The 12,526-nt window shown below is 45.7% G+C and overlaps 1 protein-coding gene across 1 annotated transcript in view; it reads right to left on the bottom strand.

The window, feature by feature from the left end:
• The window catches only part of LOC128721845 (atrial natriuretic peptide receptor 1), a 28,912-nt gene that overhangs the window by 3,646 nt on the left and 12,740 nt on the right, over positions 1-12,526 (bottom strand). The window contains exons 4-13 of the mRNA XM_053815642.1: positions 10,941-11,055; positions 9,803-9,947; positions 7,672-7,971; positions 7,475-7,610; positions 7,182-7,393; positions 6,614-7,109; positions 6,390-6,542; positions 5,299-5,473; positions 931-1,080; positions 659-851 (exon numbers count right to left, since the gene is read on the bottom strand). Of these exons, the coding sequence (XP_053671617.1) occupies positions 659-851; positions 931-1,080; positions 5,299-5,473; positions 6,390-6,542; positions 6,614-7,109; positions 7,182-7,393; positions 7,475-7,610; positions 7,672-7,971; positions 9,803-9,947; positions 10,941-11,055 (2,075 nt within the window). The remainder of the gene's footprint in view (positions 1-658; positions 852-930; positions 1,081-5,298; positions 5,474-6,389; positions 6,543-6,613; positions 7,110-7,181; positions 7,394-7,474; positions 7,611-7,671; positions 7,972-9,802; positions 9,948-10,940; positions 11,056-12,526) is intronic.

The raw sequence follows: 12,526 nt of genomic DNA, 5'->3' as shown, positions 1-12,526 counted from the left end.
AAATAACGTTCGTTGCCATCAGAAACCGCCAGAATACGTGTATGTCCTGCACCGAGGGCCACACCTTCGAAAGGTTCTAAATATTTAAAAGCTCTCTCCTTCCTCTCTTTCTTTTGTCGACACCCCGTTTTTTTGTGCAGTATAACGGCCTGTTTTTTTTCCGAGAAAAATACTCCACTTCTGTGTGCTTCATTGAACACCGCGAGTACGAATCCTCGATGTACATCTTCCGGTTGGCGAAGACGTGCGGAAAAGGCAAATCATTAATGTGATGCCGAGAAGTATGAAAATTAATTGCCACCATCGGCATTGCCACTACTGCGACCGTTACGAGCTCTCCTTTTTATACACTGGAAATCCGAGAACATCCAAATGATGGCAGGACGACGGATGGTTCGTCGACGCGTTGGTAGCGAATTTCGCCCGAATGCTGAAAGTCAGTGGATCGGTAGAAATACCAGGTTTTGGCGATGAGCGAGAGAGAATGAAAAAAATGAACGAAATTCTGGAAAAGCTATTTTAAGCACATATGCGGATTGCTGAGGGACTCGTTACGTTTACGCTGCCCTTCGAACATATTCAAAAGCTCTAACGTTTTGATGATTGAAAGAAATGAATTTACAGTCGATCGTACTCAGGTAGAGTGGGTGGTACGTACCTTGTAGACGTCAAAGTTCTCGACGATCGAATCGAAGCAGGTGTAGAGATCGTTCAGCAGATCGACGACCTGCATCGGGGTGCTTTGCGCCGAAATCGAGGTGAAGCCGACAATATCGCTAAAATAAATAGTTACTTGATCATACGTTTCCGCTATCACAGATTTGCCCATGATCAGCTGCGCCGCTACGGATCTGTGAAAAATCGAAAAGGAAAGAGAAGCATTAGCAACCGGAGCCAGCGATTTCAGGCCGGGCGTGACTTTGGACGTACTTGGGCAACAGTTGGTACAACAGCTCCTCGCATTTGCGCTTCTCCTCGAAGTAGTCCTGCGTCCGCTCGTCTACCAGGGCCTCCAGGTTGTTCGCGTACTGCTCCATGCGTTGCAATAAATTATCTAATATGTTACCAGATTCATTTTCTCTGCAAACAAACGAACGCGTTGTTGAAGGTATTAGAGCCAACAAAACAAAATAAAAAAAGAGAGAGAACACATCAAACGAGATGATCGATCAGGCTATTCAATCCTACTGTGGCAACTACAATGTTGAATGATATTTTCAACGTTGGTTTCTGTTTGTTATACACCATTAATCTTCTTCTCGCCAGCCGGTGTGCCATCATCTAACTGAGAAAACTAAATTGCAGTATGTTCAACCATGACATTCCCACCCACTCCCCGGGATGATCAAACTTTCCCGCGCGATGATAAAACGTTTATTATGTTCTTGCCACCGAATTGGGACGAGATAAGCGAAAATACTGCTGAATAAATCGCCCCTGGAATGAGTCAGGAAAACGTGGTACGTAAAGAGCACCGTGTTAGTTTTCCTCAGAAAAAAAAGAGAGCAAGAAAAAAAAACCCCGTACACACAAGGACGAGGAGGAAATGCGCATATTGAAAGCGAGCGAAGATTGCGTCGGGAACGGGCGAGAGTTTAATTTCCGACAACGGACCCAGCCACGGGGTCTGTTACGTCTTTTTTTTTGCTGGACGTAACACAAGTTGGGTTGTTGATTCAATGTCGACTGCTAATTAAAAACTGGCTTGATTCGTACCCATCGAGAAAGAAACTTTTCCCGACCAACAACCCCTCGCCATCGCCATAGATAGTGCGAAACTTTGATTTCGCTCGTTTGCGTGTGCTTTAAATTCAATAACAAAATGGTCGTTGGAATTACAATATTCCATTCGCACAAAGCAGCACCGAAAATGGGCAGATTGAAGATATGTTGCACAGTGCAATGTCGGAATTCGGAATGTTATTTGTAGGGGCAAACTTGCCAGCACGCGGTGGCCATCAAATACGTACAGTTGAATGATACTTTTCTTTTGTCCATTTTCAATTAGGAACGGCCAGATAAGGCAGGCTTTTGGAGGCATCGTAAAAGTTTTAATTGATTCCATCGGGCTGGCAAAAGAGCAAATAATTGAGTACGGAGATTGAATCCACAACCACATCCTGCGGGCTCTATCTGGTTATCTGATTGCGGAGGTATCGATGAGATAAAGTGGTAATTAACATGGCAAGCAGTCGAGAGTCGCTCCAAACCGATTCCATGAACACCCTCTCTCTGCTTCACTTGTCTGTCTTCAGGCAAATGTAATTCAAAACTGCAACCGTAGCCTTGTGGCATTCCTGCAGCAGCTGTGAACATCCGAAGGACTTCGTAAATCGTTTGTAATGCAAAAAGAAGCTTACAGCTTACACGTTCAATTTTCTTCCAAGGAAGTCGGTGTCGTATGGCATTTGTAGTTCGCTACTATCATCCCAATACCAGGTAGGGATTTGTGACTGTTTTCGAAGCTCGTCATTGTATTCCTTTACCGGAATACTCTTAAGTCCATTTCCTGTGTTTCTGGAAATGATGCTTACACAGTTGATTAAACCATTCCCCAGAACCGTAAGGCGTTATAGCACAATATGTGAACATAAATGATTCAAACGCCTTAGATTTGAAAGAAATTCCCCAAAAAAGATTGAAACCACTTCCACGAAGTCATGCTTTATTTTCATAGATGTTTTATTTGCACCCATTTTGGAGGCTTTCTGTTTGGGGGAACATAAAGGATATTCGCATTTTTTTTCCTGCTTCGTTCATTGACATATAACTCGTTCTCCTTTTGATCGGAACCACCCGAAACAGGTCGAACATCACACACTCCTTCCAACCATATGCCCTCGGCGAAAGGTAACCCAACTACGAGTGTTTTCATTTTCAATTTCCAAACCTTCGCACTGGCAACGCTGCTGGGGGCTCTGCATTTATTATTATATGTAAATTGATGTTTACTCACCGGTACATTGAAGAAAGAAAAAAAGAGTAGAAAAACATTTCCCAAAGCGTATGATTGTGTAATTTTCGAACAGTCTGGGGTTCACGGACAATCGGGAAATGGAAAGAAAAATCCCTAACAAAAAACCGTTACCCTTTTTTTTGCCGTAGAATGTGTGCGGCTATGGTTTCACTTCCACGGGGATTGAGAAAGGATTTTACGACTTAGGGGCTGGATGGCAAGAATAAAAGCGCCCCCCATCGGTACGAAGTTAGTTCTCTTGCCGTTCGTGATGGGTTACCGTCGATTGATTGCGTTCACACCGACGGACGGCAGGTTCGATGGGTGCAATATTAAGAGTTTCACACAAAAAGGGCGAGTATTGATAGACCGGTGTGGTGAAGAATGACTGCAGCAAGAACGATACGTAACGCTGTGAACTCAGATTGAGAAAGGACTGATGGAGTAAAAGTGACCTTCGAAACACAATAACTAACTAAAGCCAATCGAGATATGCCGGAAGATGCGTTAAACAACAAAATTAGAGAGAAATCTCTAACATCGGCGTAAAAAATATTCTATTTATTACACATCCTTTACATATATTGTAAAAATTTATCAAGTTGCGTTCCACATTTCGTTTAAAACAGACGGTTAGCTTGCCGTAGGCGAATGATGCCAACCGCAATCGAGGAATGAGCAAATAGTTCCACCAATGGAGGTAATACCGTTTCCATTTGTTGATTAATTGTGACATCTTTCTAAAGGTCAGTATGCAAAACGAACCGACCGTGTTCGACATCGAAGAGCACGACGACACCAGCATTCCTTTCGTTCTTTTGCATTTATTTGCTAACTAGCTGCACTAGAACAGGCATCGTTTCAATTTTGCTTAGCAGTGAGTGGCTGTGCACTTCACCATTCCTTCTAATCGAAACGGCAAACGGCTTCAGCGTGCGGGCTGAAGCCATTTTATGTACAGCGATAGAAATTTACCAAACAAAACGAGAGGATGTTCGCAGCAGACGAGCATTAAGAAAATGAATTTTCTTGATTGATTTGCAGATCGCCCTACAAGCCCTTTGCAATTAATAAAGAGAGTTGGGAACAAATTGACGAACTTTTAATCGATTCCTCAATCATTCTTTCCTTCGAACCCGAGCCGCCACTGTAATTTATCATTGTAATCTAAGCCTGCGGGGAGAAAACCGGACCACTTTTATAAACAAGAACTGGCCATGATTTAATTTACCAAACACACATACACACACACACAATCCGGAGGTACGAAATGAATTCAAATTGTCGTTTATCTTAGCCATTTTCACAACGGCAGAAAGCGAAAAGGCTATGAGCGAAAGAAAGGACGAACGTTGTGCCGAAGAGAATATCGCGGGGACCTGACAAATTGCTAACGATTTGACACACTTTCGTGCCGCCGGCGTGTCTTTTCAGTAGAGCAAATAGAAAACGAAAGAAAAAAACTCATATAGCCCCTTCACCGGAAGCTGCCAATGGGCAACGTTTTCTGTGAGTGAGCAGTGTTTGCATCATCTTTCTTCCGTTGGGCCGGTACGATAGCAGGCTGGAATCACTTTAAGGAGCACGTCGAGCAAACGGCGGCATTCATCCATTTTCATCGGAGTGGGCTTATCAGAGGGTAATGAACTGCGAAACATGGCTTCCATTTTCGTGTAGGAAGTGGTACCACGGATGCGAGGGAGGATCAGCTATTGAGCACACATTTTTATTCTTTTCTCGCGCCGACAGTACCTTTCGCTGTCAGATTACTCTCATCTTGGCTTCGAAAGCCGAGATCCCTCAAAGAGATGTGTGGAGGATGCGTGAAAGCAAAGTTTACGGTGGGTGTCTCAGAGCATGCCGGCGACAGTCGTTGAGATAAAGTATCGGGCACATTCCTTCGACTGCGTTCACTGATTGGCTCACTTCACTAGTGTCCGAAAATCGACCCAGCTACTTGGTGATTGGATTTACCGGATTGATTATTGCTCTCCACCCCATTCGATCACTCGAGGTCGAAGAAAAAGGAAGCGAGTTGTGCGTATACTTTCATTAGGCGTTCCATTGAGCACTCAATTACCGTTTGATCGATTGGCAGATCGAACAGCGGGATTATGATGTCCTTTAAGCGTTGCTCCGAGAAACGAAACATTTACCGAAATAAAGCTGAACTTTAGAGATAGAAGAAATACCACGGCTTTGTGGGAATGGTTGAGCTCATTATCATAACCTCAAACAGTCGTGGCAATATTGATACAACCATGCTCTAACCCAGCATTTAAGCTAGCTCATTAATCATCCCTATCAGGACTACCACGAACGGGTCTAACGTTACCACTTACTTGTTAATTTTCCTGATGATAGTTTTCAGTGCGCTGAAGTCGGGCCGATCCGCAGGATCTTCGGCCCAACATTTGACCATTATGTTGTTCACGTCTTCGTAGGAAGACTCGTCCACCTTCGGCCGGAAGGGAACGTCCATCAGTCCTGGACCTTCCCTGACTAGTTTGATGATTTCTGAAAATTAAACAAGATGACAAAATAACCTCAGAAAATATCCAATGGGACTTCCATAACTAACAACAAGTAGGCTATGGAGAACAAAGTGCCAATGTACGGGAGTAATTTTCTGTTTCGTTAGCCGATGATGTGTAGAAGCAAAATTTTAAGTGATTAAAAAAAAAGACCGACATACATAAGAAAGATGTCGTCGAAAAAGAAAACAAAAACCGTCACGATACAATTGCGACCGGTTTCGCGACAGTATTCTTCGCACGAGCTACCTCGAACGTCGATTACTTCGGCAAATACATCCGCAACGAGTGTCAAATCGCGATACAAAATCTACGAGATCCCACGGAAATCAGAGTTTTCCGATTACTTGAATCGAATAAAGCAGGAACAAAAAACGCGTCTGCAAGCAGGTCCATTCCGAAACGAACCACCACAGAACGATGACGGTGCAGGACCCAGCCGCAGAGGAGAAAATGTTCAGGACGATTTTATGAGTTTCGATAAAACTATCAGCGATTCTGCGACGGTGAAGGGGTTCTACCAGCATGGCAGCGTCGCAGAGTACAGTACCAAGAAGCGCCACCCTTTCAAGGAGCTGGTTAGTGACTACCTGAAACGGAGTTCCTTGCCAAAGCAATTTGAGCGCCTGTACAAAATACCGATTGTGCAAAGCTGGGAGGAAGCGATCGAAACTTCACTGCAAAAGATGGCCGCGGAAAAGTCGGGCCAGAAGGAGCACTGGAAGCAGTCCCGTTTGCAGTGGTTGGAGAATTTGGAAGAAGCAAACCGCAAACTTCCACAAGTAAGGAGTGGTAGGGAGGAAGGTTTCGATCCATCGATTTGTTGCTTTCCTATGTGGTGTCTAGGCCCCAGGCGTCGGACGACATGAGTGTGTACTCGGTACACCGAAAATGCCTACCTTTGGGAGATTTCTCCTCTTCACCGAGGTAGAACGGACCCTGGCGTGATACGATCTCCTGGATGATGATGCCGAACGAGTAGACGTCCCCTTTCTGGCTGCCCGCCGGTACACACTGCGAGTTCAGCAGTTCCGGAGCGGTCCATAGGAGTTCTGTAAGAATGACATGAGAATGATTGTTGGAGATCATCCGATGACCGGTGACAACATTTTTTTTAACGTACTCTGCCAGTAGGCGTAGCTCTCCATTTCCGAATCTTCACTACTGCTGCGCAACTGATGCAACCCAAAGTCTGTGATTTTCAGCACAAATCGTGAGTCGACGACGCAGTTGGACGATTTGAGGGAACCGTGCGAATGTAGATCTGTCGAATGCAGGAATGCCATCCCCTTGACGATGTCGTGCATCAGCGAGATCTTGAACATCCAGTCCAGCTTGATCGTCTCGTTCTCGAGAATGTCCTGCAGCGAACCCTTCGGGCAGTATTCGGTCAGAATGAACGGCTCAGGGTGCGGATCCAGACACGCACCGTAGAATCGCACCAGGTGATCGTGTTGGATGTCCTTCATGCGCTTGAACTCAAGCATCAGCGAGCGAGTGAGGCTGACATTTTGCACGTTGATCTTCTTGATCGCCACCTTGCAGCCCTTGTAGAACCCGAAATGAATATAGATCTGTCGATCACCGGGAAGCGAGTTGAGATCCTCCGAGTAGATGGTCTGCAATGAGGAAGGAGGGACTATCGATTGGTTTTCATGATTGCCAGGAAGGTCGGGCCGACATCTGCTTACAGCTTGGCTGCCGCGCTTCACCATCGAGTGAAAGCTGCCACGGTGTCCACGGCTCGGATTGCAGGACAGCACATCGTTCGGGTTCACCTTCCAGGTCATGGAGTTGATTTCAGCCTCTAGCTTGTAGTGCCGGTACCCGATGATGGAGACGATGCCCATGCACACGACGCACACACCAAGCACTAGTGATAGGATGGCGTAGCCCGGCAGTGCTAAGAACCACAGATAAGAAAGGTGTTACGGTTAGTCGCAAATGGACATACGAAACGCGGGCACGACGTCATGGTACTAACAGTTATCCGGACAAAGGGATCCATCGAAGCCACAGATTGGTCGATCCGGTGGAGCTTTTGTGCGATCGCCTGCCCAATGGATGGCTTTGCCCTCGACAAACTGGAGACCTCCACCGTTGTAGTAGTTTGCAACGACCTGAAGAAGAACCTAAACTTTAGCCGTATATTCCTCGCACGTGGCAGGCGTTGAAACCTACCTCAAACAGCCCCGTTTCCGGATTGAGATCCAGCAGAGAGTAGTTCGAAATGCGATCTCCATTCGAGTCTATCGTCACGTTGCCGGTGATGCCCTTGAAGCTGCGGCCCCACATCAGCTGAGTCAAGAACGTTCCATTAATGGGTTGCCGGAGGACCTGATGTTCACCGAGTTGCGTAATGCTGTCATTCAGGGCGTACGCGTACAGCAACACCGCATCGTAGAACGCTGTCACGAACGTCGACACGGGTTCGTCCTCGGCGTACGTGTAGTTGTACTTCGTCCTGGTCAGTTCCTTCACCTGCCGAGCGGATGCAGTAGGGCACGTGTAAGAAGCTATTCGCTAACCCGAACGTCCAACAGGGACACTTAATCATATTTAAGTCGGACAAAACCCTCGCCACGCTCGTACGGAAGCTCTACCGAACGGGGCACATTGGAGTCCTGTCGCATCGTGCTAGAGTGCCTTATTATGCCTGTCACGTTCCGGGAGGATTTGGAGCGATTGGATTGCGTCCAGCTCTGTGGTGCTTCACCAGACGCTGGAGCGAAAGCTGGGTGAGGAGTGCTAAATCGAACGGAATAGGATTTTAAAACGCGCCATTGGAGGGAAGCGCAGATTTGTCGTCACCCATCGAGAGGAAATAGCTTTTATAATGAGCAAGCAGCCAGAAAAGCGACCAATCTCTGCCGCGAACTGCTCTAAGCTGAAGATCGATACTGTTGGATTAAGTTGTGCCCTGTTAGAGTGAAACATTTTACTGATGGAAACTGGGAATCGCATTGCTCCCTGTGGATTCAGTAAGCTGATTGTTTTGAAAAGGTGCGTGACAAATGGAAGCTTTAGGGTGAGCTTCCATACGAATTAAAATCGAATGTTGTCAGCAATGGTCACTTCTGATGGTACAATTTCTTTATAAACAAAAAGGATTCAAGCGGAGAAAAGGCAAAATCATTTCAACCAATACCAAAGTACATAACATTAACAGCCTACGTAAGGACACGTTGTATCTTTGTTGTTGCACCCCGATAGATTCTTCACTAAGTCACATCGTAAAAGAACCACCAGTTCAAGGTGGCTTGCAACGAGTTTAAACACACTCTGCCCTCCAAACTTACACGAGCTTCCTGAATTTATGGGTCCCCAAAGTGTTTTATGAATCTTGCACGACTTGCACGCACCCACTGCAACTAATACCACAATTTAGTACCATATCCGACCGAGGGTAGTACTAAGTTTTCATAGGATCCAAATTCTTAGGCAAATTTCCGTCCTTCGTCGGGCTGGTTCGCATTGTGGGAAGAAGTAATAACTTCCACTAGACTGGTGAAGGTAGCAAAGGAAAAAGTATTTCGTCATCGATACGAAGCGGAGTGTAAAAAAAACCGCAACCATTACTTCCAAACTTTGCACGATAATTCGTTCGGTCGGGTGGAGCAAAAGAATGGAATGACTTTTATTAAAATAAAATAATGTAAAAGCTGCTGGTGGCGAGCGGGTACTCTGGAGGACCTTTCCTACGCGAAGACGGATTATATGGGATGGAAAAATTAAATCAAGTACGTCATGAAATTTTTCCCATGAAAGTTGTCCGTCCCACCAGTACCGGGTGACGTTTGTTACGGTTGCCTTTCGGTTGCCTGCAATGAATTTCCAGCAGTAGCGGGATCGGCCGGTGGCAGATTTTATGCGGGTTGCTGTCAGGGGAAATCTTGTTTTTTTTTGCTTGTCTGTTTCTTGCCCCTTTTGCGGCAGCAAACTTTTTTCAACTAGCCCGCAATCCAGCAACCCACATCACCATTGGAAATGAGGGAGCTTTCTTCTCACTTTTTCGCCATCGCATGCAAGACAACCCGGAAGTTCAAGTGGGCTGGCCCCGGGGCGTCTTTTATGCTCGCGTGCGTCTGCTGACCCGTGCACTCGTCTTCTATGCCGGACGGATGCGAACTGTGATAAGCAGTAATTGAAACAGACTTCACACATCTTACGAAACCAGTTGTCTTCGTCGGACCGTACGATCGCACTACTGAGCGACCTTAGGGAGGAGGAGTCCGATGTGGAGCATCCTTACGGTGGACATACGACGAGGACGCGCGTTAAATCATAGACAGGGCCGGCAAAAGTCACTCACCTCCTCCGAGAACTTGCGATACTCCTCGTTTTCCGGCTCGCGGGTAACCACCTGTAGCAGGGCGGTGTACGCCTCCTTCGCTTTCTGGTTGCGCTCGTCGGTGTCGTTCTTCGCGTACCAGGGCGGTTGCTTCGTCGCGGTCATACTGCCGGTGGGATTTACGGAGCGTTCCGGTGCAATATGCGAAAGATAAGAAACGAAATAGCATGGACGTATTTGAATATGAAACATGCGCCGTCCGACGGACGACTACCTTGTCGGAACCTGCTGATTGTGCTGTAAAAATGTTGTGCGACCAGGGAGACGCTCGACAACCCCCAGCGGGAGCGGTGGTGGATTGTTTCGAAATGAAATGAAAAGCTCCCTTTTGCCCTTCAGTGTGCGCTCGTTGCTTTGTTTAACGGTTACTCAACCTGGCCCAGTCCTCGAGAAGACCCTTTGCTACGACTCGGTGGATCCTTGCAAGGATCCCGACCGGTGTCGGAAGCCGAGGATTGTGGTGTGCAGAGATTTCGAGTGGAACGCACACTGAAGCCTTTTCAACTAAGACCGGTGAGATTTGGCGTAAGCTCCTCGAGTGGGTGGGAGTGTACCTGGCTTATATCGTAAACTATTCTAGCAGATGTTGGAAGGTACAACTCTATGAGTAGATGCATGTTGAAGAAGTTGTACGGTACCGAGGGAAACGTTCCAAATAAAAAGCAATAAAAGTATAACAAGGATCTAGAGAGTAGAATTGATGGGATTTAGGGTGTCGGGGGGTTGCGAGCATCTTTTCTGGTTGCATGCTTTACAGTGCCTAATATTGCTTCACTTCTCCAAAGCGAGCCAAAGATAATAAACTTCCTTGTGTATGGTGATTTCATTTTGAATGACTCAGAAAATGGCTTCATCTTGCTCGCGATCCGATACGAGCGATGAGAAATAATGTTGTTTACCATCTCACTCCAAAACTGGCCTTACTTCGCCTCGGTTAAGCCTTATGGTGTGGCAAGAAGGAGACCCAAAAGCTCTTTCTTCGCCTCTTTGGTCGATCGCCACCAAAAATGGCATCTCTCCCACCTTTACTGCGCGCAGATAATCCCAGCAGGCAAACAAGTAAATAAGAGCAACGGCATCGGTTCGAACGCTTCCATACCTTCCAAAGATCTCGATGTTGAAGAACACATACTCGCCACTGTTGACCATGTTGAGCTCGGCCGCTGCCAGCATAATTTCCCGAATCGTCGATGGGCTGGCACACATGATGACAACTGGAACGAATCGAAACGAAACGAAGCCTCTTAGTAAGCTTTTGGTTTAGGCACCAGAACCGGCCAACCAGGACGGGACGGCTCACAACAGAAAATAGACAAACATACTACGGCGTCCGAGCAAACTCCACCACTTGGGAGATGCTCCGATTGTATGATCGATTTTGATTCGCAGCATTACGCACAACAATAACGCAAGTGGTATTGATTTCCGCGCCGTACGCTTCTCTGTAAGTGGACTAATGGAATCTGTCATAGCACCGGGGAAAAGCGTGCGTTTGCTTTCGGGTACGGGAAGGAATTGTGATGAACATATGTGCAGGCAAAGAAGAATAAAGAATACAAGCAGCGAAACACTACGGAATGAAAATAGCCATAAATAGGCGAACAATAATTTAAAACAAATACGGCACACCTGTACGTAATACTCTGTTCAATGGGAGTAAAAGCTACTTCCAAAATACAAAAATTAGTGTTAAGAATGTTGTTGCCACATGGGAAGTGCTTTTTTATGTTTTAACACCTTGCGTGCCAAGCGTTTTTTTTAGGAAAGTGCACAAAATGCCACGATTCAAGCGATTCTTGCTCATACGTCAGAGCCTCGGTTGCACTGGCTCTAATTCTTAACGTTCTACGTTTGTGATGAATTTTTGGTTTTCTTTGCATTCATTCGTATTTTTATTCGGTCACAAATGCGATAAGTGAGAATAATAGCTGTTCTAAATATTCAAAAATTGCATGTTAAAATGATGCGTGTTTGCCGTAACCCAAAAATGGGTGACATGGCGTTTTGTAAAAATTTACATCACCCACTTTTTGGGTGATGTGGCACTCAAGGTGTTAAAATGTTTTTACAAACTGTCAGAAAACCGATGCCATCATCTACGAAGTGCTGCTGTTAAACGCAATCAACAGATAATAGATATACGTTCTTGGAACTGTGGGAAATCAAAAATAACTCAATTCAATTGAAGCGCGCCCCTGAGGTTCCCCATCTTCGCAAAGCATCATCGCTGATTGTTTCCCATTTGTTTACTGGAAATATGTTTTGATTTATCAACGTTATTTCAAGAGCAGTTGTAAGATCATTGATGAAAGAAAATATTTCTTGCACCGGTCACTGAACCATATTTGATGGGAAGTATTTTGCTGAATATACGTAACAGTTGTCGAAGAGCAAAAAGAAAAACAATGTTTCAAAAGTACCGACGATACGCTCTTTCTGCGAATATGTCAGCAAACGCATGAGGTGAATGATACCTGACAGCTCTTTGCTACTGCTCTAAAAGGATATACTGTCCTCGAATGAATTGTAGGGAGCACGGTGTTGTTTGTTGGGCAAAAATAAGCGTGTTATAAAATTGAAACTGGCAACCATTTACCATAGGTTTTAACACGCCCATTAGTGGCAACGTTATGGATTTTTTTGGGTTGCTTTTTCTCGCTTCATTGCGGTGCGGCAGACTGACCA

This window comes from Anopheles nili, chromosome 2, assembly GCF_943737925.1.
Source record: "Anopheles nili chromosome 2, idAnoNiliSN_F5_01, whole genome shotgun sequence".
In the NCBI taxonomy this organism is placed as follows: domain Eukaryota; kingdom Metazoa; phylum Arthropoda; class Insecta; order Diptera; family Culicidae; genus Anopheles; species Anopheles nili.
This window is presented reverse-complemented; position numbering and strand designations above follow the sequence as displayed.